Here is a 27,068-nt window from a genome sequence, read left to right as displayed (position 1 = left end):
AGTAGCCAGTACGATTTGAGAAAAAAAGTCATTTTTGAAGACCCCTAATGAACAGGGGTGTACGAGTTTTGAGCAAACGTTAAAAGGGTGTACCACTCCGAAAAAGGTTGAAGAGCACTGGCGGGCTATAGTCATGTTATGAATAGCGTCATAGCTCATCGCGTTAGTGAGCACGGCGTTGTCTCGCTATTGCATTCTTGCGGCCCGCGGCCTCTACGAAATTTGAAAAGTGGCCCGCGACCCGTTTTGAGTCAGCGACTCCCGCCCTATACAGTTCTGCATGGCTGAAAACTCATTCCAATGAGCTGGCGCCTACGAGTTCTCGAGCACCAGCCTTGAGATGAGGAAAACTATTTTCTCTTTTTCAGTAACTCAAAACATCGCAGTACATGCTCTCACTCTCTGCAGCCAAATATATTTCCCCCTCATCATCTAATATATTTTCTTTGGTTAGATCAGAAGCAATCATCCTCTTTTTTCGTGGTGTAGGCTAGTTGAGGGCATGAAAGTGAACAAGCCTGCGTTAACATAGATATATCTCTTTTTCTTTTCTGCTGTTCTGTTTGTGATCGAAAGTATAAATGTTGTTCGCAGACTATACAAGCTACTATTCCAGCAAGGCTATTATTTGTCACAAAAACTGATGTGACTGTACGGTGTAAGTAATGCGGTGGCTGCTTGACACTGGATTTTCCTGTGCCGGAGGGATATTCTCGCTGCAAAATGCCTCTGACAAAGAGGCATGTTCAGGAAAATAGTAAATTAGATTAGAATTGAAATTAAAGCATAGGAGCATTTCACAAATTAGATTAGAATTAGAATTAGAGAATAATGGAAACATTTCACAAATTAGATTAGAATTAGATTACTGACATTTCGCTCTAATTTAGTGAAATTAGATAACTAGAATTACGTAGTTGTCCAAGTCTGCTACAATGGTCATTTACACCTGGCCGATATTCCTTAATTTTGATTCCATAGCTGCCGACTTGTAGTACGGCCCACTTATATAGTCTTTTATAAGACATCGCTTACACGGATGAGTTGGCGAGGAATACAAAACCGTTAATCATATTGTAATCTCTTATAGCATTAATCGTTGGATTTGCTCGGACTCGGACCATAATTCTCATATCCTCAGTCACGCATCTGCATTGTATGCGGTTGATGCGACGCATGCATTCATGCCACATGGCAATTATACGGATGGTAAGAAACTGAACTTGATAAACTGGTGGGTGTCTGATCTCAAGTCTTTTCAACACCTTACTACCTTTTCATTGTTTCGCATTCTTGTATGGTGTTTTAAAATGTTGAAATTTAATAATAAACTGAACTGATATATTGCAGCCTTTCTTAGTCATTTGCAAGGCAAAAGTATCTACTGTATATTCCATTAAATCGGCGCAAAGCACACATTATATATCCCTGATATAACCGAGGTGAGAAAATTTCAGAATACTAGCATTGTTCTTGTCGTCGAGATACATTTATATATCGATGACAAACTACGTAATCTTGTCGCGCTAAACGCTACTGAGAACCATCCTAATTACATGGGAGTTCCCCGGGCCAAAAGCTATTTGTAATCTCGCGCCACTGATGGAGACGAGACTTCTCCGAGTTAGTAGCCTACGCATCGTAGACGGGTGGTTCAATTTTGTATGAAAAGATGTGGTTGTTTTGATTCAATTCACGCCTCATTCTTACTTATAAGTTTAAAAATGATATTTATTATGGAAATCCGAAAACACACGTCCTCATACACAAAATAAAATGTCGCAGTTGTAAAAGTTTTCAGAGGCTTGAGACAGTGTTCGCTGATAATAAAATATTAATAAACCTGATTGACTAATTCCCAGAAGTTGCAAAATTCATTTCAAAACTACTTACCTGGAAATATGCAATGGATAAATCAATGTTTATTATGAGCTAATCAAAATCATATGTATGAGTTGAGCGTGTGCAATGTGCATATAGCGTCCTACAATGGTGTGGAGTAGACACAAGCAAATCTCACGGCTCACTGCGATTTTAGAATACTAACCTACTAACCAGCCTCGAATTTTGCATTGTGATCGAGTTTTGAATTGTGAAGCAACGATGCTGTCTGAATCATTCTTCTTAGCTTCACTCTCGTTTTGCCAGACAGAATTGTGACGGAGCAATCCTGTCTGGCAATACGAAAGTGAGAGAAAGAGCCAGACAGCATTGTTGCGTCACAATACCAAACTAGATAGGGCCAAGATACCAGGACTGCAAAGTCGGAATCTGAAGTACCACTGCCCTCAATTCCAACGTGATCTACGATAAGGACACACAAGTAATAAAAACCTTGAGCCACAAGCAAACAAAAGTACTGTACATGGACCAAAAATGAGTATGCATTTGGAACGTGAACTGCAAGAATACACACACATCCATGATACACATATGAAACCGAGTTGTGAATGTACATTGTACAATATACATACAACGTTTAAGTGTGGCGATCCCCATACATATTTCGTACCACATTCAAAGTATTAAGATCATTGATAAAAATATGTAGACGCTCCCTATATCATGTTACAGGCCAAGTACTAGTGCTATTTCATGGAGGCATACTAAGCCTAACAGCATCGCTAGGTAGTGCAGACATAAATCCAACAATTTATTAACCTACAAGGTGACTCCGACTCCAAAAGCGGTATTTGTACACAAATAAAACAAGAATATATCGCTGTGACCTTCATCATTTGTCCTTTTATCAACACGAATAATGCCCAATAGGTGCCCTGTACTGCAAAACAACAAGTTGGAGCTTTTGCTCATTATTTACAGAGTACTACGTTTCGATCCATAACCATTAACGACGTATAAAGCCATTGACATTTTTGACATAAACACAAGGCACTGATTAATTACTATGCAACGACACGTAAAGGAATTCTAAAAGTGATTGTAAGATAAAGAAAAATAAAGAGTTTAAAATACGATCAATTTACAAAATGGAACGACACAGAATAAATCAGAGTCAATAAAAGCTGGGTCATTTTCCTGATCAACCCAGGTTATGTTTTTAGTATTATTGAGGTCAGACGGCCATGGTTTTCATCATTGCCGCCAGCTTTTCTGCACTGGTGTCGAATTCGAGAAAGTTTACCAGTCCGGAATCGATGAGCTGATTCGCCCTCTTTTTGATATCGGGAGACATAGCTGGAATGATGAAAATGCTTGTGAATTCTAGAATTTGGAAAGGAATTATTCACACGTTGGACATTAGGGCTGTTCAGAAATAACTTTCTCTTTCAAATTTTACTGGCAACTAGATAAAACTGTTGGGTTGCATAAAAAACACTGCACACCAATTTAGGCTCAATTCCAACTTATAGAAGCATTGCTATATAAGAAAAAAATTATGGTTTTATTTATTAAAAATATAATATAGTTTTTGTTCAAATTTCACAGGCTACCCCATGAAATTGTTAGGTTGTCTGAAAAAACCATACAGAGCAAATTTGGCTCAATTTCAACCAGTAGAAGTGACGTTATTGAAGTTCCAAATTTAGCATTTCAAATCATAGTACTTCTTCCTGATGGTGGGAAGATCTATAATTAATAATAATCAAAGAATTTGCCATCGTAAATACTATTTTAGTCAAATCCAATTTTTGAACAACCTTACTGCTCATATGTCCACGAATACATCATCATCAAAAGGCCGCATCTTTCCCGCAACTCACACTTACCATTGGCAGGCTGTTGCAGTATTCTTCGAATTTCCTCGTTTGCAGCCACGGAAAGCACCGAGCTTCCCGATTCCTCGCAGATGCAAGTGTCTTTATCGGCGCCGAGATCCAGAAGCAGTTGAACGAGGGCGGAGTTTCCGTGGGCAGACGCGATGTGAAGAGGTGTCAAGCCGTCGAAGGTCATTGCGTCAATGTCTGCGTCACCCTGCACACAACACATGCGTTTATTGTACATTTTCCTCAATTAAACTTGAATATCAGGACTACTATCACAGCAGTATAATTTATATAATTTATGGTATCTTCTATCCTGCTTTCAATCAGATAACAACCCGTTTCTTACAAGGCCGTTTCCTACCTTCATAACAAGGTAAGCAGCGAACATGGTATTCTCCTCTTCGACAGACATGTGTAGGGCCGTCTGGCCACTCCTCAGTTCGCGTTCGTTGACGTCGACACCCTCGTGACACAACAAAGCTTTGAGGCATTCGACAGATTTTTCGGACTTGCGTTGGGCGAGGATGTGCAAAGGAGTGAGCCCTGGAAAGTCAAATATGTAATAATACTATTACAGGGACTTTAAATATGTGGTGTATAGGGAGGGAGTAGATCGGGTAACTGGCTGATGTGATTTTAATTTGAGCTCAGAGGAAGATTGGACTACTAGATAATTCTAGTTGTCTAAACACTAATTAGAGTCAAATGCCGGTAGTCTAATTATAATCTAATTTGAAAACTGATTCCATGCCCTCATTTAAATTCTAATCTAATTTCTGGTTTTCCTGAAAATGCTGCAGGTGAACTGTATAGCGCGATACCAGCCGAGCTTGTAGTAAAGACATTTGCCGTTCCTGTGCTAACGTGAATCAACTCAGGTTTGATGTGTGCTGATCATGATTCAATTTCCATGTTTTTGCGAATTCATTCATTCTAATTTTAATCTAATTTTGAAAAAAACCTGTGTAGCTATAACTCTAATTCTAATCTAATTCTGAAAAAAAAATAACTGTGTAGCTATAATCGTAATCTGATTTTGAAAAAAAGAACTGCAGCTAGAACTCTTATTCTATGCTAATTTTGAAATTTGCAAAAAACAAACTGTGCAGCTATATATATTTCTAATTCTGATCTAACTTGGAAAAACTTGTGTAGCTGCAACTCTAATTCCAGTCTAATGAAAAATCGGTGCAGCTTTAATTCTAATTCTAATCTAATTTGGAAAATCCTGTGTGGCTATAGCCTAACTCCAATCTTATTTTGAAAAAGAAACTGTGCACTTATAATTCTAATTCTGGTCTAATTTGGAAAAAAAAACTGTGTAGCTACAGCCATAATTCTAGTCTAATTTGGTAAAAAACTGCAGCTATAATTCTAATTATAATCTAATTTGAAAAAGCTGACAATTTTAAGAACAGCGCCATCAATCTCACTCATCACAGTGCTCTAAGAGAATTGACTGCTGACAAACTTTACTGGACTCGGCGTTGAAGTTCTGGGCGCAACATAGGTGTGATATGGAAAGCCGACCTTTGTAGTTGTAGAGTTCTTCGCCGTAACCGCTGGCAGAAAGCAATAACGTGACGATATCCGCACGTCCCATCTCGCACGCAAGATGCAGCCCCGTGTCTCCGTTGCCGTCGACCACGTTTGGATCGGATCCTGAAACAAATAGAATAGCTCGACGCTAACCACAAATTTTCATCAAAGTATTATTTTGGGTTTACAATTATCAGACTTTTGGGTCGATACCAATAACTAGCACCATCTTCTCTGATAACATCGATATTTTCTTTCGATATTCAAAAGGTATGGCATTTAGCTTAGGGCGCATTTTCAAAAATTCAGAGCGTTTATCGGAGCAGCTTTACTTTCCTTGTTATGCTGGGATATGAAATAAACTAGAAAGGCTACATCTGGACACCTGTAGGTTGCATGAAATATAACAATGTATATGCCTTTGGCTTACGATCCTCAGCTAATCGAAGAGTATATTCCATGTTCATACTGAAATATACCCACATATTTTCGGACTAAACTCATCAGGGGTAATCGTAAGCAACTAAGAAACAAGTGTTGTTCTTTCCCATGCTCTATCAATTGCTGTCGATTACACCTGGCGAGTGTCAGCAGAAAATATTCGAGTTTATTCTAACATGAATATATTATTCAATTGTATATTGGAGTTTTGTACACCCAAGAGTGTCTTCAGCTAATGTTACCTGAACGTAGAAGCGATTTCACAATCTCGGCGTCTCCCTTCAAAATGCAGATCTGCAGAGGCGTCTGCTGTGCGTCGTTGCAAACGTTCAGTAATGAACCGCTAGGCTCCACCAGTCTCGCATACTGAGCCAGTTTCATGAGAATATCGTTGTGTCCATTGAGTGCAGCCAGATGCAAGCATCTACAATAGAGATTTAAATGACGGCTCGCAAACACTAATATTAGTCATTACTGGAGCTGGGTACATTGATGAGAGTGCTCGAATCTGAATTGAGTAATAATTCTAATAATAACACATAATACAAAGCTACGCACTAGGGCTGTTAAAAAAAAAACTATTCCTTCTAATTCCATGATTTTACAATAAATATTTAAAGAGTTGGTCAACGTAAATACTATTTTATTCAAATCCAAGTTTTTCTACTGCGATAACTACGCTTCTAGTGGTTGGAATGGAGCCAAATTTGGTATGCATCATCTCTACTGACGACCTAACAATTTTATGGGGTCGACAGAAAAATTTTGAAATTTTATTTTTTTAATGATAAATTCAAAACTTCCTACTGCAGTAACTTCGCTTCTAGTGGTTGGAATTGAGCCAAAGTTGGTGTGCAGCGTTTTTTTAACCAACCTAACAATTTTATCAAGTAGCCAGTGATATCTGAGGGAAAAGTTTTTTTTAACAGCCCTACTACGCACGTTAGTGGAAATGACATATCTGTAAAGTCACGTTCAACCCACAGTATTGTCACATAGTGCAATGAAATAGGTATGGAATAATTACTTGTTCACTAGTTTGGCATTAGCTACTTCTATTTATGACATTACGCCTACTTCTAACGTCCCAGATTTCCATTTATTTTCGCAAAACTAGAAACTAGGCAAAGGTGGTGTTCGATTAAAAACCAGCACAAGTCGTTTCAAACTCCTATATTTTCAATTTATCACAATCTTGTGACGTTTGAACAGATGAAAATATTATTATTAATAAACCAAATTCAACTCACGTGCTGTCGTTACGATCGTGAACTTTTGTGAAAAACTGCTTCGCCGAGCTCAGAGCCTCGACGTTTCCCGATTTCTTGAAGTCGCTCAGCTGTTTCGTGATCTTCCTCATCATGGTTTCGAGAAGCTCCTTGATGAAGGAGTCGTCGATCGAATGCTCTTCAGAGTGCTCTTCGTCTTGAGTCTGACGAAAACATTGGCGATTGTTGAGACTCTCGGATAATTTCAATGTGCATTCGAGTAAGATATTCGTATTGAAATAAACCCGAATATTCTTGGCTGATACTCGTCACGAGTAGGACTAATCATCAGCGACTAGTAGAGAAGTGAAATCTATCTGAAAAACTGTAGATGCAGAACATGGAACACAAGACCAGTGAACATATAAAACCCAAGTTATGTAACCGGAAAATTCTCAGCTTTTTTAATAATTTGATTAGAATTATAATGATAACGACACTTTTTTTTCTAGATTAGATTAGAATACGCAAAAGCTTGGAAATTGAATTAAACACCGAAGTAAAAGAAATACAACGAAAATCAGCCCGAAAATCAGATTGGAATTAATACGAGAGTACAGCAACCTTTCACAAATTAGATTAGAATTACCGTGGAGTACCGCCCTTTCGCTCTGATTATTCTAATTACAAAACAAGAATTATCGTGAAAAAAAATTCACCTCTTGCATCGCCGTGGTGAAATCTTCACTGTCGTCCACCGCGTCTGCAGGCGCGTTTGGATCCTACAAAAGTAATACCACATATTTGAAGAGTTTCTTGGAGGTACAGAACTGCACTATACAATTGAATAATATAATCATCATGAATTCGAAACTTCAATATATATATAATTCAAAAGTACTGCGCAACTGATGACAACCACCTGCTTATAAACAAGAGTGTAACAAACCTCGGCCGTGCTGTCGCTCTGAACGATCGGAATTCTTGACGGGTTGAGAGCTATAAAGTAGGATATCGGTGATCACGATGAACACTACAAAGGACGTACCAATTGCACCAATTGATGACAAAACTAACCTTCGTTGAAGAGATTTTCTACAAATTGCGATCCTATTGACGGTAATTCGCCGTTACCGTCGTCAAAAACAAGCTGGTCTATTACGTTCGCGTAGTCGGAACCAAACGCTTGACGGTCAGCTTCCTGAAAATAATGACGAGGCTTTACAATCGAATTTCTCACGAATCAAGATTCGCTAAAAGAAATTCCTGAAACAGGCATCGTCACATACCTGCTGCGAGTACGTGGAAGTAAACTGCGAGTTGGTGTTGGATTGCACGTTCTGCATTGAGGTGTACACATTACCGAATCCCGGGCTTTGGGGGAACGATTGCTGAGAAGACACCTGATAAATCGATGAAAAGCATCGTTAGAACGTGTTGTAAACAAGTCGCAAGGTTCCGATTCAGAAGTCAATTTAACTCGAGTCGAGTCGTTTTCAATTCACCACAGTGTTAAGTCCAAGTCAGCGAGAAACAGGTCGAGTCCGAGTAACAGTGTTTACTGCTCAGTTTCGAATTCAAGTCAGGTCACAGGACACACGATAGAATTTCAGACGTACCTGTACTGAGCTGTTTTGCTGAAGGGCACATTTCAATGCATCTGGTTTCGGAATGTCCGTGCCGGGAATGCAAGGCAGGTTGGACATCTGAAAGTAAGCAACCGTTGGTTACTGGTTGTAATATTGTCGGAGTTGTGATGTCAAGATAACATCGTGTCGGTAACACATTTTGAAAGAAGTATGTGTACTGTATGAATTTTGTTGTTGTTGTTAAAAATCGGCAATGGTAAGTGCCTACCATGGAGGAATTAGCTGATATGAGTGGCCATTGGCCATATTACCTTGACGTGCAATAGCCCAGAACTTCAACATAGAACTGAATAGTATACTAATATTGAAGTATACCCATACATTTTTTGCTGAAACTCGTCAGGGGTAATCAGCAACTACTACAGAATTGGTAATAGTCCAAAAACACCGCCTCGAGCGAAAAACTCACATTGCCAATGCTGTTGACAGTTGTAAGGTGAGAAGATGTCGGACTGTGTACTTGTTGTTGCATTTGAAGCGGACTCATCTGCTGTTGTTGCATCGGGCTCATTTGCTGCTGCTGTTGGGGACTCATCTGCGGCTGTTGGAATGGGGATCCCTGTGAGCTCTGCGGAAATGAAGACATGAAGTATTAGCATCGTGTGACAAGATTACAAAGGTCAATGGTCAATGCACTTGATAAAATGTACCATCACACAGGTATTTTTTTAAACCAGACAAAGGCTAACAACTAGCAACAAATGAAAACACAACATACATCGTATGTTCCAACCGATCCTGGGTTCGAATAAGACGAAGAAGAATAGCCCGGACTGTTCTGCATGTTCAGATAACCCGGAGAGCCTTGCGAGCTGCCGAAACTTTGAGGGCTCTGCAAAATACACCAAAGATATCGATCTGGCAACTCATTACAAAATTTAGATACGCATTATTAAAAACTTGGATTCAAAATCGTGTAATGTAGGAAGTGAGGCTCGCATCTGAATCCAGTGTTAACATTTGCTGACCGACGGGCTTCTATGCCAAAATTTTAATCGGTTCACAAAAATGTTCGTAAAATCAGAACCGCGGGACTTGAACCGACGACTAAAATATTGCCAGAAACCGTGTTTCAATGTGCAACCAGCAGAGCTAATTTGACGGCAGCCAAGACGAGAGATAATCATCATCATCATTGGTTTATTAGCAATTTTATCAGTTCAATACACCACAAAAATGCGATACAATGAAAAGACAGGAAGATGTCGAAGCGACAAGGAGTAGTCTATGGAATCTGACACCCACCTTGGCCTAGGCGATGTAAGGAGGAGGCATGCACACTGAATGAAAGTAAAGAAGATAGTATAGAAAAAGAATGCGACAAGAAATCGGGCGGCATGATGGTTTAATACCACCAACTGTTCTCGATTTCCCACCAAGAAAAGAGAAAAGTGTTATTCATTTGGTCATGACGTCAATATTAAACTTTATGATGTTGTTGTGATCGCTTGACTGATTTCAGAGCAATTTCATATCTCGATAGAGCCCTAAATGACTTCTTCACGCTAGTATGGGTGAGCTGGATTGAATTCAGTTGTACCTCCAAGTCACACTTGCGTATGATGCTATGTTTATATTGTAAAGATCAACATTAGAGACATCTAAAACCACAGCTACATGTATCATTTGCAACTGCGTAAGCGCCTATGCCTATCATAACAGTGAATATATTGACTTTTCTGAGGCGTGTTGGTGAAAAATCAACATGTCTTACGCAGCAGATAGACGCATAAAATGTTTCTTGACATTAAACCAGCATTTTGAAGAGGTTTTACGATCATGAAAGAGTTTATATATGGCCGGATGCATGTGTGTCAATAACAGCCAGCCATAAACCAGGACTGTAAAATTATTTGACCACTACAACGCAATAGATCTTAGATTAGGTGAAGTGTGTTCGTGGAAGATTTGGCATCTCTGCTGTTGCCAACACCTGCGAAATTCGTTTTTCTGTATTCAACCTGCACTACGAACAGCGTATACGTTGCCAACATATTTGATATACTGCGAAGCCCTAGTAGTAAGGAAGCGGCTTACCATGACGTTCGGTATTGTCGTGATTGCAGAGTTGACGTTGCTGGCGGGCTGGTTGGTGTAATTTTGGAAATTCTGCGAAGAAGTCACCTAAACGAGTGCGCAATATAAGTTGTCCATAAAAAAATAGATTAGTTAGTCTCGTTATATCATATTTGTACAAACTAGCGTATTTCCAAAATGCGCAACTAGAACAAGAACTGAAATTAACGACATTCAAAAATTTGCAACTACATTCTGATATTCATTAAATTATATTTTATCGGAATCAAACAGGAACAGGAATCAGACAGACAGCACCACCAGAATACAGGATAAACTAAACTCAGCTGTTGTTGATTGTAATTCCGAAAGTGACAGCCTCCGATTAACTGCTAAAAGATGGCCGTCATCAACCAATTCTACTCGAGTTAATTTTTGTATTGACTCGACATGTACTTAGTCATTGTGCATGACTCAAACTAAGTCATATGACTCGAGACTAGGACGGCCGTGACAAACATTTCTTTGTAACTTCGAAGAATAGTAAAGTCGCCACATGATTGGTATTTCGTCTATTAGTCCTGATACTTGGAAAATAGGGCTAGAAACTGTTACTATATTATGAATGCGAGCCATTCTATGTCACCCGAGCAGAGTTGAAAAAAATGGGTTGAACTGGATTGAACTTAAAAGTAAACAGTGAACATAATGACTTGGAATCGGACTCGAGTCACAGCACTATGACTCGGACTCGACCCTCTACTAGCTGACTTGGACTGGACTTGGTGGTGAATTGAAAATGACTCGACTTAAGAGTAAAAGTGAGATTGACTTGAAGACTCGGAACCTTGTGACTTAGTTACAAGCCATCATATGCAGACCAACACGTGATAAAGATATTCCCTTGACGCGATTTCCCTCAACATTTGTAGCAACTCACCATGCTTTGGGTGACATCTGTTCCTTGCGGCATACTCTGATAGCTTGCAGTCTGTTGGGTGTGACGTTTCTGAAAATTAACCATTGACAGTCAAAGTGATATGTCGTCGATTCATCTTATCAACAAACAAGGTTACAGTATTGCTGCGGAAGTGAATAATCTTTCAATTTACAAAATCTACATTTGGCAGCCTTGAGATTTTAACCAGGTTAAAAGTTCATCTTCTGCACTCGCCAACCAGCTGCCTTTTTCGATAACATATTGCACACAATCCACACCATATTCCATAATTCGTGCGTCCCCCATTTCACATACTTTTAAAATTCTTTCAACAGATGGATATCAGATGCTAATTTCAGATTGGTTGTGTTCTAACAGCTCCGTTGCATCGATAATTCCGTAATTGTGTATGCTATTTGTGCAAATATTTGGTCAGTTCACAAGATATTTTTAAAAACATATGTTATTGAAACATGGTCAAGTATGGCATAGATGATTGCAGATTGTAACTGTGAATTTCAATTTACCCCTGGAAAAGACTACTAGCACATTTCAATCTCAAAATGAACATTATAGGGCTACTTGATAAAATTGTTAGGTTACCTAAAGAACGCTACACAACCAATCTGGCTCAATTCCAACCGTAGAAGTTAGCGAAATTATTGGAGTACAAAATTTTGGATTTGGAAAAAAATAGAATTCGCGGTGGCAAATCCTACAATTTGAAAAAATTTGATATATGATTTAAATTGAATAAATGCAAAATTTCGCCTATGATAACTTCGCTTCCACTGGTTGGAATTGAGCCAAAATTGGCGTGCACCATTTTTTTTTAGGTAAACCAACAATTTTATCAAGTTGCCAGTAACATTTGAACAAAAAAGCTACTCTTGGAACGGCCCTAACGAACATCCATATGATGCTATGCTACAGGTTTAAGCTCTCGATTTCGAGTTAGTTCAGAGGCATATACCTAGATTTAATCACGATGTGGGCCTGTATATACAATACATGCTACAACAATGGTGGATAAAATATTGACTGTAACCACTAAAATGAAAACTTCTGCTGGGGAATTTGGAACATTATAATCTGAAACAAAGGTTTACTCCAAGATAAAATAAATGAAGAGAGATTAAATAACTTGAATCAACTGATGAGAAATTGTAGTCCAGTGAATAGCATAGCATCGTCAGAGCGGCCAAACTAGAGGCATAATGTTAGTTTAAGGACAAAACAATTCATCAAAGACATTCATCAAGGACAAAGGGCATTTACATTTGGGAGAAAATGATGAAAAGTTTTTGTATCTGGTGATAGACAAGAAACGGGAACGTAATAGATCAATAGATTAAGTAATATATTCATATCGAAATAAACCCAAATATTTTCGGCTGGCACTCGTCAGCAACTAGTAGAGAATTGGAAAGAACATTGTACATCAATAATCGTGCCACCTAATATGACTGGCATGAAATATTGTTGCTGAAGATAACCCCTGATGGGTGTCAGTCGAAATTAAACAGGTTCATTCCAGTATGAATGCATTTTTCAATTGAATATACACAGCAAAAGGACTAATACTCAAGTTGCTAGCATGATAGTTTGTTGCATTAACATACCATGGCCGGTGTGAATCGTTTCATTAACAGTGACGGGTCTATCGGTTTCACGTGGTGGTCCACTTTTGGCTTGCCATTCCGTCCCTGCATACGGTACGGTGCCTGCGATACCGATCCGAGGCTTGCGATTTGAGATTGAGTGGTCGGCATTCCGCAGTTTGCGCGTTTACGTTTCAACGGGATATCTTTCGCTGAAATATGGAGTATTTGAAGAGATATTCTTTGAGGTACAGAACTTCAATATACAATTGAAAAGTATATTCGCATTGATACCGTTCCAACTTCCACGATATCATACTAAAATTGCTGCCAATGCCACACGCAAACTTACCGTCAATCACAGGCGTGTATGTGAACTGCAAAGGTTGCGAAAATTGCCCGTCAGATTTTCTACGCAGCTGAATCTGTTGGATATTTGAAACACAAAAATCAATTTCAAAACTATAATATATGTTATCTTGGAAAAAGTTGAACTCTTTCACTGCTACTCTAATTATTTCTGCAAAATTACTCCATTTTGGGATGCGTTTCACATTTAACCCTTACGAGGTGGGGCCATATTATGCAGAATTGACCTTCACTTTTCAAATTCTCACCGTGGCCCCACCAGGTCTTGAATCTGGGCCGTTCCAGTTTAAAAGTGGGCGGAGTACAGCCCTCTACCGGTTCCACCCTTGATCGACACCCCATGACATGTCTGAGGTTTTTTAATAAGTTTAAATAAACAAGCTTTTCCCCCCAAAAAATCTCTCTCTCTCTCAATTTTCAAGGCTGACCCTCAGGATGGCGTCAGAGAGAGGAATGTGATGCTTCAGTGCGTAGCCACTGTTGCCTGGTTTCAAACAAGCCGTCAACCATGGTTGTAAACCGCGCGGTTCGTCAGATATCGAAAATGGAAAATACATATAAAATTTACAGATGGGCGTGGTCAGTGAGTGGTCATCAAGGTCAAGTTCATGATCAAGACTCACTCGGCCCCCATAGTCCGGTTTATGGCATAAATCGGTGTCGGAGACATGCCATATCATATATGATACGCCCACCTCGTAAGGGTTAAGAACAAAATTGTCATAAAACTGGATGAAATAGCAGCCGTATCAAGGTCACTGAGTTTATATAAAAAAAGCACCTCTTTGCAGTTAGTGCACGCTCCAATTTTGTCAAGTAGCCCCCTCTGATACACTGTTACCAAGTCTGCTTATTGACACTAGTTACTTAAGTACTTCAATATACAATTGAGTAGTATATTCATATTGAAATGGACCCGCGTATTTTCGGCTGACAGTCGTCAGGGGAAATCGTCAGCAACTAGTAGAGAATCGGAAAGAACATTGTCGAGGAAGTATTGACATGTCCCAGAAATTGCTATTTCTACTTGTATTCAAGTACTAACGCTGAGTAATTTGACCATCTCTGGACTCTGGTTGAGTTCATCCAATAAGGAAGTACTTCTACTTATTGAGGTAGACTTTGACTACTTGAAATACTTCTCAACAGGTTATTACCTCAGACAACTTCTATTACGGTTTAGCATATTTTAAGGCAAAACTAACCCTAGAATGCTTACATCGTTACTTGTACTCGTACTTAAGTACCAATGCTGATTACTCTGGCCACCTTTGGATGAATTCTACATGAAGGTAAACTCACAAAAACTCGCGTGGGCCGATCGATGTTTGGATTTTTGTAAGAGGGCGTCTTCAAAACAATCGCGTACTGGCGATGAACGTCCGTGGGCGAGAATCGACAGAAGTCCTCCCAGATTTCGTTTTGTGACGCGTCCCGTTCGAACATTCTGACCTGGATATCGTCTGCGATACGAGAGAGAGAACAATTGCTGTTACTTGCGGACTTGCGCGAATTACCAAATTTTCAAAATGCGCAACTAAAACGGGAGCTAACAACCTTTAAAAATCTGCAGTGGTTAAACAGTGGTTAGTTCACTGCCAACTAACTAGATAGGTATACTGCGAAAGTCTGGTTAATCTGTCTGACGAAATGGATATCTTAATTTACCTTTTTGCACTTTGTCGCACAGCAAGAATATTTCCGTACCGCCAGTCGCCGGCGAGTCCACGCGGCTGATACGGCAAATCTTCAAGGTCGATTCTTAAATTCAAAGTTTGCGTTAACGAAAATATCTTGAGGGATTCACGTCATCAATGACATCAGCTTACTGTTGTCGACGATGGGGTTTGAAATCACCGGTGGCAGCATCTCGGTAAATTCGTTGTTTTGGTCTGGGAGATACGCGATAAACATGAGACGCACGGCAGAAAGATTCATCCGTTCGACCTCGGCTTTGGCTTGGTTTTTAAGATCTTTGTCTGGGTGAAACAGGAATTTAATATGTCACTGCACTGAAGTCTAATGCATTACGTGACAACATAGAAAAAGAACTAGAACATGAGATTCAACGGATCATGGGAAGACTAACGATTGGTCGCGCTGTGCATAATGACTTGCTAAAGAGATTGAATGTTATAGTTTCATTCAGTGTTTTCCACAAGCTACGCACGTTTCTAGAAATGACATACACATAGCACACAACATTGTCTCTAAGTACAATAGGCTTGGTCGAAAAAATACCAAATTAACTTTAATGTGATTAGGAACTGGAATTACAGTCTTTGTGGTCGCATGAAACGCACATATCTGAATATTTTACATCTTTCATACTGTTCATACTGCCTAATTAATACCAAATTCAGAGTAAAATTACTCAGGTACTCGGTTTTCCCAGCACTATGTCGACGGATATGCACGATATTAATAATATTATTATAAATTACAAACCTGACATATTCGCGTATTCTTCCTTAAATCTAGCAAAGAGAATTTCTTCAGCGCGCTTCTTTTTCACGTGTTGAATACCCAGATTTGGAAATCTAACAGGTAAGAAACATTGTTGTTGAACATTTGCACTAGACCACTCCAGTCACTGCATCACAAGTTCTTACTGAGATCTCATCTCTCCCGGGCCGCACGTCACAGAACAGATGCCGTTGTCACATTGCTTTCCAACGAGAGAGTGTACGTGCAGTTTCGGATCTGGGTCGTCAGTCACAAGTTGAACGACAATCCTGGCGTAACCTTTGTAGCCCGCGATCTGAGAAATCGAGACTTGTTTCACAATTTGGAATTACAACAGGCTACATAGGCAACAGGGTTTGAATATGCTTTGGCTATTCTGTAAGTTCAGAAAGCTCTATCGACAACACTGATATTTTTTTCAGTTACACCTTGTCTGTAAGATGCCCATATCATATAACATCGGGTCTAGTCTACTTTCTTATTCACAAAGATATCAGCATCACGAATCATGGTTCCCCATGAATGTGTCAAAATTGAAGGTTAAAGAATGATGCTACAATGCCCTAACCTTGATTCAATTATAAACACCGTAAATTTAGACATGTTCATGGGGAGCTATGATTGGTGATGGTCATGCTGCTATGGATAAGAAAGTAGACTAGACCCATAACATCTTGTATCTTTATTCATAATGAAAATAATCTACTAGTTGCTGCCACACTAATCGACATATTCACCAACAACTAACTTTGGTTTATCAGATTATAATGTTAGTTTAATCTTGTAAGTATCATAGGCTATGTAACTCAAAATTTTCCACGCAATGTATAGAATTGATAATTTCACCTCCACAGTTGGACATGTCTTTCTGAATTCGTTACTTTGCACACCAGGAATTCCACCGTGTGAGTTTCCTTCGCTCGGATAGCGAAATCTAACGCTTGCCGCTGGTTGCTCTGATATGATGAGACTTGGACTTTCAACCTACAAAGTGTTACAGAGTTACAAAATAACATTCAATCGCCATATTTAGCAATAGTGTTGTGTTCCGAACACTATAGAACGAAAACTTACTTGCTGTAAGTAGTCCGTGATATCCTCCGTTTTTATGGTCACCTCCTCTATGTAAGTGTCTTGACCAAACATATTTCAAGTTCAAACAATTAATCCAGATCTATCCTTTGAAGTCTACTGCTATCTAGTATTTTTCAAACGTATATCCTGAGATTGAATGAGTAATGAGTATTATAACCTCAATAAACAGTTGCTGCAGGATAAATGCGCAATTGCGCATGCACAATGCTCTTACAGAATACGGAAATATAATAATATACCAGTTAACTGGTCATTGCTAACATTGAATCGGCAGAAACGTTTGGAATACTAATATTTTACTTCGGTGTCGAGATAGATATTTCACATACCAGACTGCGTAATCCAGTTCGGTGCGTCACCTCACAGCTAATGAAACCCTTTTAGTAACCGTCCTATTTACCTGGGAAGTCCCCTTGTCAAAAACCATAATCGATTTGCCTTTGCCTGCACTCTACTGGCGATTGAAAATATGTAGCCTGTATGACATCATACCGTATTTGTAAATACTATCTATGGAGTATATATCGTCGCGGTGACATCAAAATCCAATTAAAGAGAATCAACAAGTAAAGTTTTCATTTTCTTTCGGTCATATCTTGGCCATAAAATGATGATGATGGTGGAGATTACGTAGTGGTGAGTGTCGTCGCTATGTACGCAGGCGGCCCTGGTTCAAGTCCTCCGATATGTCCAAGCGCCAAATAATCCTGTCCTTGCCAAATAAGCCCAGAGGTATACTCGTATACAGAAGCGACCCACAATATATGCAAGTAACAATAATATGCACCGAGTTCATTTATTAACTTTGAAAAATTTTCGCACCTGGCGCGGCTAGGATATAAATGCACACTGAGTTTTCACGGCATAATTATGATCGATTTTATGCGTATTAAGATGAGTCTTGCTTTCACCGTCACCTAATTCGGTCCCCTCCTGTCGGACGACTAAATAATAATCATCCGCATTCAAACTCAATAGTTCGGAAAGGTTGCGCACCTCTGTCCTAAAACCTTGAAATTGACACCGTCCTGTCCAACGAAACTACAGGAAAAAGGAAAGGACGTAGTTTGTTTTTGTCCTTGATATTGTTTGCGGCATATACACCGACTCATGATACACATACACACGATCTGTGCATATGCATAACATGAGTGCATGATGTGCAAGGGCTGTTCAAAAATAACTTTTTTCTCCCGATTCAAGCCGGTCACCTCTTAAATCGTCAGATTGCAGTAGAAAACCTTGCTCACCAAATTTCACTCGATTCCAACCAGTAAAGGCCTCCGCAGATCCAATTAAAATTTTTAATTTATTATGGAAAATTTAAAAAAAAAAATTCCAAATTTTTCTGCCAACCCCATGAAATTGTTGAGCTGTCTTCAAAGACGTTGCAAAACAAATTTGAGTCAATTCCGACCAGTAGAAGCGGAGTTATGTGAGTTTTTCGTTGATAAATCGCGGATTATCCACCAATCAAGGATAATCCAAGAAATATCATCGAAAAACTCACATAACTCCGCTTCTACTGGTCGGAATTGACTCAAATTTGTTTTGCAACGTCTTTGAAGACAGCTCAACAATTTCATGGGGTTGGCAGAAAAATTTGGAATTTTTTTTTAAAAAATTTTCCATAATAAATTAAAAATTTTAATTGGATCTGCGGAGGCCTTTACTGGTTGGAATCGAGTGAAATTTGGTGAGCAAGGTTTTCTACTGCAACCTGACGATTTAAGAGGTGACCGGCTTGAATCGGGAGAAAAAAGTTATTTTTGAACAGCCCTTTGTGCATATGCCGCTGGACAAGGAAGTGCAGATATAGCCTTTACGGCTTTCCAAGTCATGCATCACCCCTCCATGTTATCCCAGTAATGTATGAGCGCCAAGCAGGAAAGTCATGGATACCAGTGTTACTAATCAGGTCTTTGGTCTGACCCGACCGGGGATCGAACCCACGACTTACCGATCAAGAAGCCGGACGCTTCACCATTACGCACATTAACAAGGCTTACGACAGGCTGCTGCTACGACGTAAACCGGGACTTCTCACCGTCGAATATATTCGTTTTTTTTTCAACATCAATATATTATTCAATGGTATATTGAAGCTGCATACATCCAAGACACCACATTTTATCAGCTCTTATAGTATTCCGTGTTACGTTGACCAGATAATTAACCAGTGGAAACGGGACTATGGTGCTAGTGTTCATACTCCAGTTCTTTCCCTTTCCTCAGAACCTGTATGTCTAAAATCCGCGCAGACCTTCAATTGAATCCGCTGTTGTTTCTTCCTCATGCACAGAATTGATCAGACAACACCGAAACACCTGTATTTCATCGTGTACAATTGTTATCAGATAAGTACCCCAGCAAATAATTGTCTTTGACTTATCAAACGGCTTCTGCCAAAAGTTCAGAAATATCGTTCATAAAACACCATCAACAGTACAAATAATTCGGGCATATGATTGAATGTTTGATGCAAAAAGCAACATCGCTAGAAGGCAGTAGAATAACAACAAAGAGGTCGAGTAAAAGTAGCAATATCCAAGACACGTGAAAAGTACTTCAGGTGTTAGTAGAGTAGAAAAGTTTAGTTTTGAAAAGTAGATTTGTCTGAGGATTTGCATATTTGAGGCAGTCAATCGGTGGCGGGTAGGGTTGTTGCCTATTAGAAGCCGATGCAGAGCCAAATGAGAATTTTGAATATTTTCAATCTTTATTTATAAATTAAAAAAGTTATCCGAACAACCCTGGTGGTGGGCTACTATTCAAATTACAAGGTGCATCTTTTCAAGATTACGTCTAACCTAAATTGATTCATGACGCTACAAACAGTTACTATTTTCGAAAACATATTTGGCAGTTAAAGTGATGGCTGGATTTCTGGCAATCCAAAAGTTGTCCTCTAGAGGCCGGAGCGTAGAATTTACTGAATCTGGTCTTGATCGAAAGCTACTGTCACACTAACCCCGAAAATGTAAATATGATCAGGCACTGAACTACTTCGAATTCGCCCTCCAAATCTGAATTATCGGCATTGTCCGAACAATCGAAGAACCACAATGGGTCATTGTTTCGCGGTCATCCGATTGTTCTGAACAATGCAGATTCTAGATGTTGAGGGTGATTTTTCATCCAAGTACGAAACCTGACCATATTTTGATTGATATTTTCGGAATCAGTGCGACAGTAGCTTTTGATCAAGACCAGATTCAGTAAATTCTGAGCTCCGGAAGACAACTTTTGGATTGCCACAAATCCTACAGTGGCTGCCGTAAAATAAGTCTGAGTAAAACTTCAACGAAGCAGAATGAAGCTGCAAAATCGATTGCTGCCATTCCATGTTTACATTCGATAGTTTCACAAACAAAATTGTTGCAAACTTATCCCGAAATTACTTTCCGCTTTTCACAATCCAAGCATAAAAAGTAAATAGATTTCACTAAAAAATTGCTCAAGCAGTGTAAAAACGAACACTTGACTAAGCGGGCAGAACCTATTTGAGTATTTTGTTACTGGCCAATCTGTACATCTCCAACTGGACAACATCACACAAAAGCTTTAAAACACAAAGATAACCGATTACTTTCTTAATTATCTTTGGTGAAGATACTCTTGGAGCTACAGCACTTCTGATATATCTTCATATCGAAATAATCCCGAATATTTTTGGTGAATTTTTTGGAATTCATATCAAGCTAGGGAATTGATGAATTTTCCGTGTTCCAAACCTCTAATCAATAGAGTCTCAGCATCCAAAATCTTCACGTCCCTCTCTTTGAGCATCGAAGCCCGGTGCCAGTTTTTCGAACTGCCGCATTCGTGACAGACTTTAGTCGGGTAGGTTTTCCAAGTCGTCGTTCTGTGCTTACACTTGGAGCATTGAAAAAACTTCTTCTTGGCGGCGCTCCAGTTCAAATGATGGCGCATTTCCTTACAACGGTCGTGCGGGCCCCAAAACGTGTAGCCGCATTCCACGCAGCTGACGATTTTGCTCGGGATTTCAAAGGTTTCCGCCATTTTTTTCTCCATCATTTCTTTCTTGATCAAGGGGTTGAAGTATTTTTCTTGCTGCTCGATTTCCGAAGATTCTACGTCTTTGGAATAAGTGGATTTGCTGTCGAGAATTTTAGCAAACTCGGCTTCGGTGAAAGTCCCGTATTTTGATTTTTTGGGTTCTTCCGTCTTTTTTTCGTCAAGGTCACCTTGATTTTTATTCACTTTTTCCAAGATTTTGGATTTTATCGACAGACTCTTTTGTACGTTTTGTACTTGCTGTAAAACACCACGGTTCGGGTTACTTTTCTCGATAGAAATACTTCCGTCCTCTTTACGCAACTTAGCAATCGCTTTTTTCTTCTGCAAATCAGAAATCCGTGATACTGACGCCGCAGAATTTTCTGCGAAATCATCGTCGAAAAGATCGATTTCTCCGCCCCGATCTCCGCCACCTAAAACCGGCGCCATTTGACTCAATTTCGGTAGTGACAAATTTTTAGTCAATCGCGTTTTCCTCGCGTTGAACATTTCGGCAGTCGCTTTTTTAATGTCGGCAGCCGTCACGAAATTAGTGACGGGTTGCGAAGCGGCTTTTTTCATTTTTATCTGATCCAGTAAAGACACAGGTTTTGGCGAAGACGTACCAGATTTCAGATTAGTCGCCTTCTCTTTCAAAAATTCCGACGCGCTTTGCCGTTTAACTTTTGTCGTCGACACTTGTACTTTCTGGTTCGCGTTGTTTAAATGATTCAAAAATTGTCGAGAGCCTGCAATATTATCACCGGAAGCTAACATAGTAGCGAAAGCATCAGAACAACCAGAAACTTGGTGATGACCGTCTATTCCACTCAAAGCTTTCATAACAGTTGATTTTTCGAGCAGTTCTTTTTTCCCTTCAGAAGCCAAATTTGAATGATTGGCCAGAAACTTCGTCAACTTCATTTTCGGTTCTGTCCCATTTTTAGCATTATTTTTATTCGGATTCGTGCTGTACAGTTTTCCGCCGTAAAAAAACTGGTCGTTTTTCTGACTTTGTAAGGTTTTCTTGAATTTTTGCGCCACGGGCGCGCCCGCAGTAGCGCCCTGTAGTTCGCTTCTTCTAGAACTCGCTTTTTTGTATTTGGATTGCATATGAAAAACGCACACGTCCGAAAACTGTTTGTTAATCACACCTAGGCATTTACCGGCGGGTTGTTTGTTCCGATATTTAATCGCTGTACACCATCCTAAGTCACAAGATAGACCGATGTTCATAACACGTTCACACACGTCGATAGTCAACGCAGGGGTATCACTGAATGAGCTTGAGTCATCCTTTTTAGGCGGCATTAAGGTAGGGTTTAAAATGCCAATCACACTACCAACAGCAATTTGCCTTGCTAATTTCTCATGAACGGCGCCGAAAAGGAAGAAAGACACAATTTTTGTGCAATCGTCAAGGTCTGTTAAATTCAATATCGTGAAGGCTTTCCCGTTTTTAGATTGTCGCTCAATCTGCTTGGAAATGACACCGATCGTCACCCAATCACAATCTTCCGACAATTTCATGGTAGAGCGAATCAGGCTGATACGTAAAAATCTTTTACCCTCCATTCGAGATTTCATCTCGTCGTTTGATACGAACGATTTCTTCAGTCGTAATCTGGAATAGTATTCAATTTCGACGCACTTTGGAATATTATCTGAGTTTTTACGAGTGTCCGCTGAATTCTGTTTTGTAGACATGATTTTTGCTTTATTTCTCAGGGATTCCTTGAAATTATTGGGAGCAGTATTCGAGATGGCGGTGACTCTGCGTTTTTTCTGTACTGGAAGCTCATTTTCAGCATTGCTTCGATCCATTGTACGTTTCGTTTTAGGCTGCTCAGAAACCTGTGACTTTGATGAACAAGGGGATAATGAAGTTCCTGTAAATGCGGCTAAAAATGCAGAACCTGACGGCTGGCTTTGAACATCTCGCTGAACAGGACTATGACTTGATGTGAAGGTTTCCGCAGGATTACTATTTTCTTGTTTTGACGATGACTTTACTGTAACTGGCGACTTTAATGTCTTTTTGTTCATTTTCTCCTGGATTTCTTGCATTTTTCTTTGTAATTTGGCGTATTCTTCTTCCAATGATTTGGAGTCAGTTCCATCAGTTTCCGCCGCAGCATCGTCATCATCTTCAACGAGGGCTAATAAATCTCCAATGTCATCCATCTACAACAAAATGGAACATGTAGTTATTGTCATATTGAGCCGAGAGAGCACTTCAATAAAATTGAACATCAATTGATCGATCATTTGTGAAAAGTTTCGTCATGCACATCAAATAATCAAAACAGAAAACACCAGTTTCAGCTTTTTGGGTGCCAACTGCCCTGATCAGATTATGATTGATATATTCGGAATGAGTGTGAAGATACCTTTCAATTTTGATCGGATTTACGACCATACAATCTGTGCTGAACTTGCCATTATAAGATCGCCATGATTTATATTTATTACCGTCAGAGCTCGGACGCAGAGATAACTTCACCCCGATTTGGCACTTCTTCGATATTTCTTCAACACAAAACACAGACCTAATCACACACTATGTTCGAAGAAACCTCCACAATCGTAATAGCTACACTTATACGTATACCTGAACTTGTTCAATGAAAAATATAACCCAACGATTATTGTTCACGTATTCTGTTCTGTTGTTTAGTTTTTGCTACTTTCCCGCCGGGTTGCGTAATTTACGCTCATACGTATATCTGGTGCACAGTGTTCTACTTGCCCTGAATAAATCCAAAAAAACATCAGAGCCTATGGTAATATAATGTTCTCCCAAATTCCGCATATTATGCACTATGTGTTCTGTGTTTTTATATTACCATAGACTCTGATGTTACTGTTTATAACAGTAGACCTTAGATTAAGACAACTGTGGGAGTTGATTGATTGACTTCATCAAGTCGTTTTGAGTAATTTCCTTATTTTATTGTATTACAATTCTTGTGATATCTTGAATCAGTGGAAATGGTAATATAATGATACTAAACAATCCCATCAACAGCAGACCGCGGCAATGCTTGTAATATTTCATCATGGTACATTACACCGTAGATGACAATCAGGCCATACATGCTTTCTCCATATTCTAGTTCATGTCTTTGAATAATCCACTATTGATAATTAGATCACAGCGTAGATATATTTTCGGATATATAATGGCGTTCATCTTTGATATTGACTATTATTCTTTTGTAATTTTGCATATAGAGTGTACTGTGTGCTGTGCATTTGTGTTCCTTTCTGCAGGACAAGGTTGGTGTTTGATTTATTGACTGACTATTTCGAGACGATCAAATTCCTTCCTTTCTTGTCAATACATCGCAGTCCTTTGGTGTTTCGAACTGAGGAAATTATGAATAAATGAATGAAATGACTACCGACGACAATATTCGGAAATGATGCTGTGTGGCGCCCTCACCTGGTTATATACACGACTGCGAAATATTTCCTCACATCGGTCTCTTTCCCAAAACTTTCAGGGGTGCAGTGCGTCATGGTGAGTATCTTCATGTATCTGTCGTAATCGTTAGCTCTGTATGGGAAAGCGAAGATTGTAAGTCAATATATTTAAAAATTATCAATAGCAGAGGCTTGGTAACTCCTCCAATTATTTGTAGAGTATGAAAGCGGGATGATTATAGTGATTTCAACTTAGCAGTTTCTTGGCCGTATTGGCTGTGATGTTACTGCGATGATAGGTTTCTTGTCATAGTTACAATGACCGCTGATACTTGGTGACATTGATGATGTTATACAGTGATTTGATATTGGAGTGCAGTATATGAAAAATAGACCTTATTTTTCAGGCTTTGGTCATTCCCGAGAAGTTTCAGCACATTCTTCGTATTTCGAATACGAACATCGATGGAAAACGGAAAATCGTCTACGCCATGACTGCCATTAAAGGTATCGGGCGCCGATTTAGTTGTCTGATATGTAAAAAGGTGAATTCAATAGTACTGTTATCGTAATGGCTGTTTGGGCTGTAATCCAGAGTGGAATTGGTGCCAACGTCATGCAGATCTTTCTGTTTAATTACTTGATTGTTCGATGCAGAAAAGTTCTTATAACGCAGAATTTATTTCAAAAAATGAACCAAGATTCCATAGGGGGCTGTGATGCAGCATGGGATTAATCAGGGTCCATGACTCTATCATGCTGCAATACTAAGATTGATGAACTTTTCAATACGCACCCCCACCACAAAATATTTCTTGGGACTGCATGTACTTCGTTACTTACTATTAAAGTTGACCCGCTATGACGTAAACTAGTGATTGAGTGGATGACGACGTCTCTTCGATCAGGCTGATGTTGATCTGACCAAACGTGCCGGGGAACTCTCCGAGGACGAGGTCGACAGAATCATCACCATTATGCAGAACCCGAGACAATACAAGATCCCGGACTGGTTCCTCAACAGACAGAAGGACGTCAAAGACGGCAAGTTCTCCCAGGTAAAGCAATGGCTGAACTACGTAGTATAGAGGCCAGGGTCTGGTGTACTTCTAATCCATAACAACATGACCACCAATCAGTGTTCTCTGAAAGAATTTATGGCATTATAATTAATTTGGGGTACGGTAACTTGAATGCTTCTATGCTACCGTAACTGGCATTGTAGACAAGTCAATCTTTTATATTTTTGATTCGGACTATGAAAACTGATAGTAAACACCACGACTTATACTCGGTGGTGAATTGAAAATGTCTTTGAGTCAAAACTATAAATTAAAATTTGACTTGTGGCTTGGTTACAACCCTGATCAGTCACAAGATGCGAGTCGTATGGAATGTCTTTCGAGTCATATGGCACGAGGAATGACTCCAGTAACCAACGAAAATATCGTAACTCTCTTCGTTGAAACCCTGCCTTGTTACGATTATCAGTGAAATACATTTTGAAATGTTCATGGGGTACCCTGGTTGGTGATGGTCATATGTTGCTACGGATAAGAAAATACACTACTCCTGAATGCCTAATGCGCTGGCAATGATGTTTAAAGAGTGGAATCTCTCTGAAATTCCGTGTGGAGAACTACATAAAATTTCTGAGCCTGCGTACTAAACTAATTTTGCTTATACGTATTTCTGGGACGAGATTTTTGCTGAGACCCGAGTTTTTTCTTTCAGGTTCTGTCCAATCAGCTCGACAACAAACTTCGTGAAGATATGGAACGTTTGAAAAAGATCCGGGCCCATAGGGGTCTCAGGCATTACTGGGGGTAGGATGTCTTGGATATGTTTTGTTAAAGTTGACCGATTAGTTTGTGTTTTTGTAACTTCAGAGGTATCCCCTTCTATTTATGTAAAAATAGAAGTTGCTCAACTTGCATTTTGCATACCGACGATGAATTCTTTTTTGAAAACTACTCTCATCAATTTGTGTAGTGTCACATTTCGAGGATAAGCGACTGGCATCGGGCGAATCCTTTCTGAGACAGCTTTATCATTCGTTCTACTGACATTTCTCTAGGACTGGGACCTTTGTCAATTTGTTTTAGCTTATTGGCATAATGTACTACGTCTGACACTTACATGTTTTGTCTTTCAGTCTCCGTGTCAGAGGTCAACACACCAAGACCACTGGACGTCGTGGTCGCACGGTCGGTGTGTCCAAGAAGAAGTAAATGTCTTAATAAAAGATATGTGAACAATGTTGCTGGTATTTTATTGTGACATCTGCCGTGGGGATAGCCAAAATGACAATCAGTAGGGGTGACGGAATGACTCTTGTGGCTTCCAACCTTACATGGTCGCGACTCCATTTCCAATTTTTAAATGTGCCGTGGCCCAGCTCAAAATTTGTAAGCTGATTACTAATTAAAGGTACATTTGCCCATACTTATGGCCTATTTTGGAAGCTAATTACGCTCATAATCTTCGTACCCCAGAATAAAGGCAAACGACTCCCCGGTGTAGAACCACCATCTTTGAATATATCATCCAATGAATGTTATTCTTGATGG

General features: G+C 39.5%; 3 protein-coding genes across 3 annotated transcripts; 1 reads left to right on the top strand and 2 right to left on the bottom strand.

Moving 5' to 3' along the window:
• Positions 1-1,703: 1,703 nt before the first annotated feature.
• On the bottom strand, positions 1,704-17,303 carry LOC145438615 (nuclear factor NF-kappa-B p105 subunit-like). Its single transcript, XM_080315964.1, has 24 exons — positions 17,032-17,303; positions 16,804-16,941; positions 16,104-16,252; positions 15,940-16,031; positions 15,321-15,470; positions 15,160-15,252; positions 14,794-14,954; positions 13,475-13,547; positions 13,144-13,334; positions 11,522-11,590; positions 10,603-10,689; positions 9,284-9,397; positions 8,975-9,133; positions 8,536-8,622; positions 8,206-8,319; positions 7,994-8,117; positions 7,866-7,915; positions 7,636-7,698; positions 6,959-7,140; positions 5,951-6,132; positions 5,259-5,390; positions 4,090-4,271; positions 3,732-3,936; positions 1,704-3,198 (listed from the first exon to the last, which is right to left on the bottom strand). The coding sequence occupies exons 1-24, from the start codon at positions 17,101-17,103 to the stop codon at positions 3,077-3,079; spliced, it is 2,991 nt and encodes a 996-aa protein (XP_080172090.1). The 5' UTR covers positions 17,104-17,303; the 3' UTR covers positions 1,704-3,076.
• A 2,053-nt stretch (positions 17,304-19,356) lies between these two features.
• LOC145438612 (protein MCM10 homolog) lies at positions 19,357-23,764 on the bottom strand. The gene is made up of 2 exons (XM_080315951.1): positions 23,545-23,764; positions 19,357-23,256 (listed from the first exon to the last, which is right to left on the bottom strand). The coding sequence occupies exon 2, from the start codon at positions 23,254-23,256 to the stop codon at positions 20,749-20,751; it is 2,508 nt and encodes an 835-aa protein (XP_080172077.1). The 5' UTR covers positions 23,545-23,764; the 3' UTR covers positions 19,357-20,748.
• A 713-nt stretch (positions 23,765-24,477) lies between these two features.
• LOC145438611 (small ribosomal subunit protein uS13) lies at positions 24,478-26,756 on the top strand. Its single transcript, XM_080315950.1, has 5 exons — positions 24,478-24,595; positions 24,906-25,043; positions 25,407-25,556; positions 26,233-26,324; positions 26,654-26,756. Exons 1-5 carry the CDS (start codon positions 24,593-24,595, stop codon positions 26,727-26,729), a joined length of 459 nt encoding a protein of 152 aa, XP_080172076.1. The 5' UTR covers positions 24,478-24,592; the 3' UTR covers positions 26,730-26,756.
• Positions 26,757-27,068: the final 312 nt, after the last annotated feature.

This window comes from Botryllus schlosseri, chromosome 5 (assembly GCF_051294905.1).
Source record: "Botryllus schlosseri isolate E-star chromosome 5, Bs_hap1, whole genome shotgun sequence".
NCBI lineage: Eukaryota > Metazoa > Chordata > Ascidiacea > Stolidobranchia > Styelidae > Botryllus > Botryllus schlosseri.
This window is presented reverse-complemented; position numbering and strand designations above follow the sequence as displayed.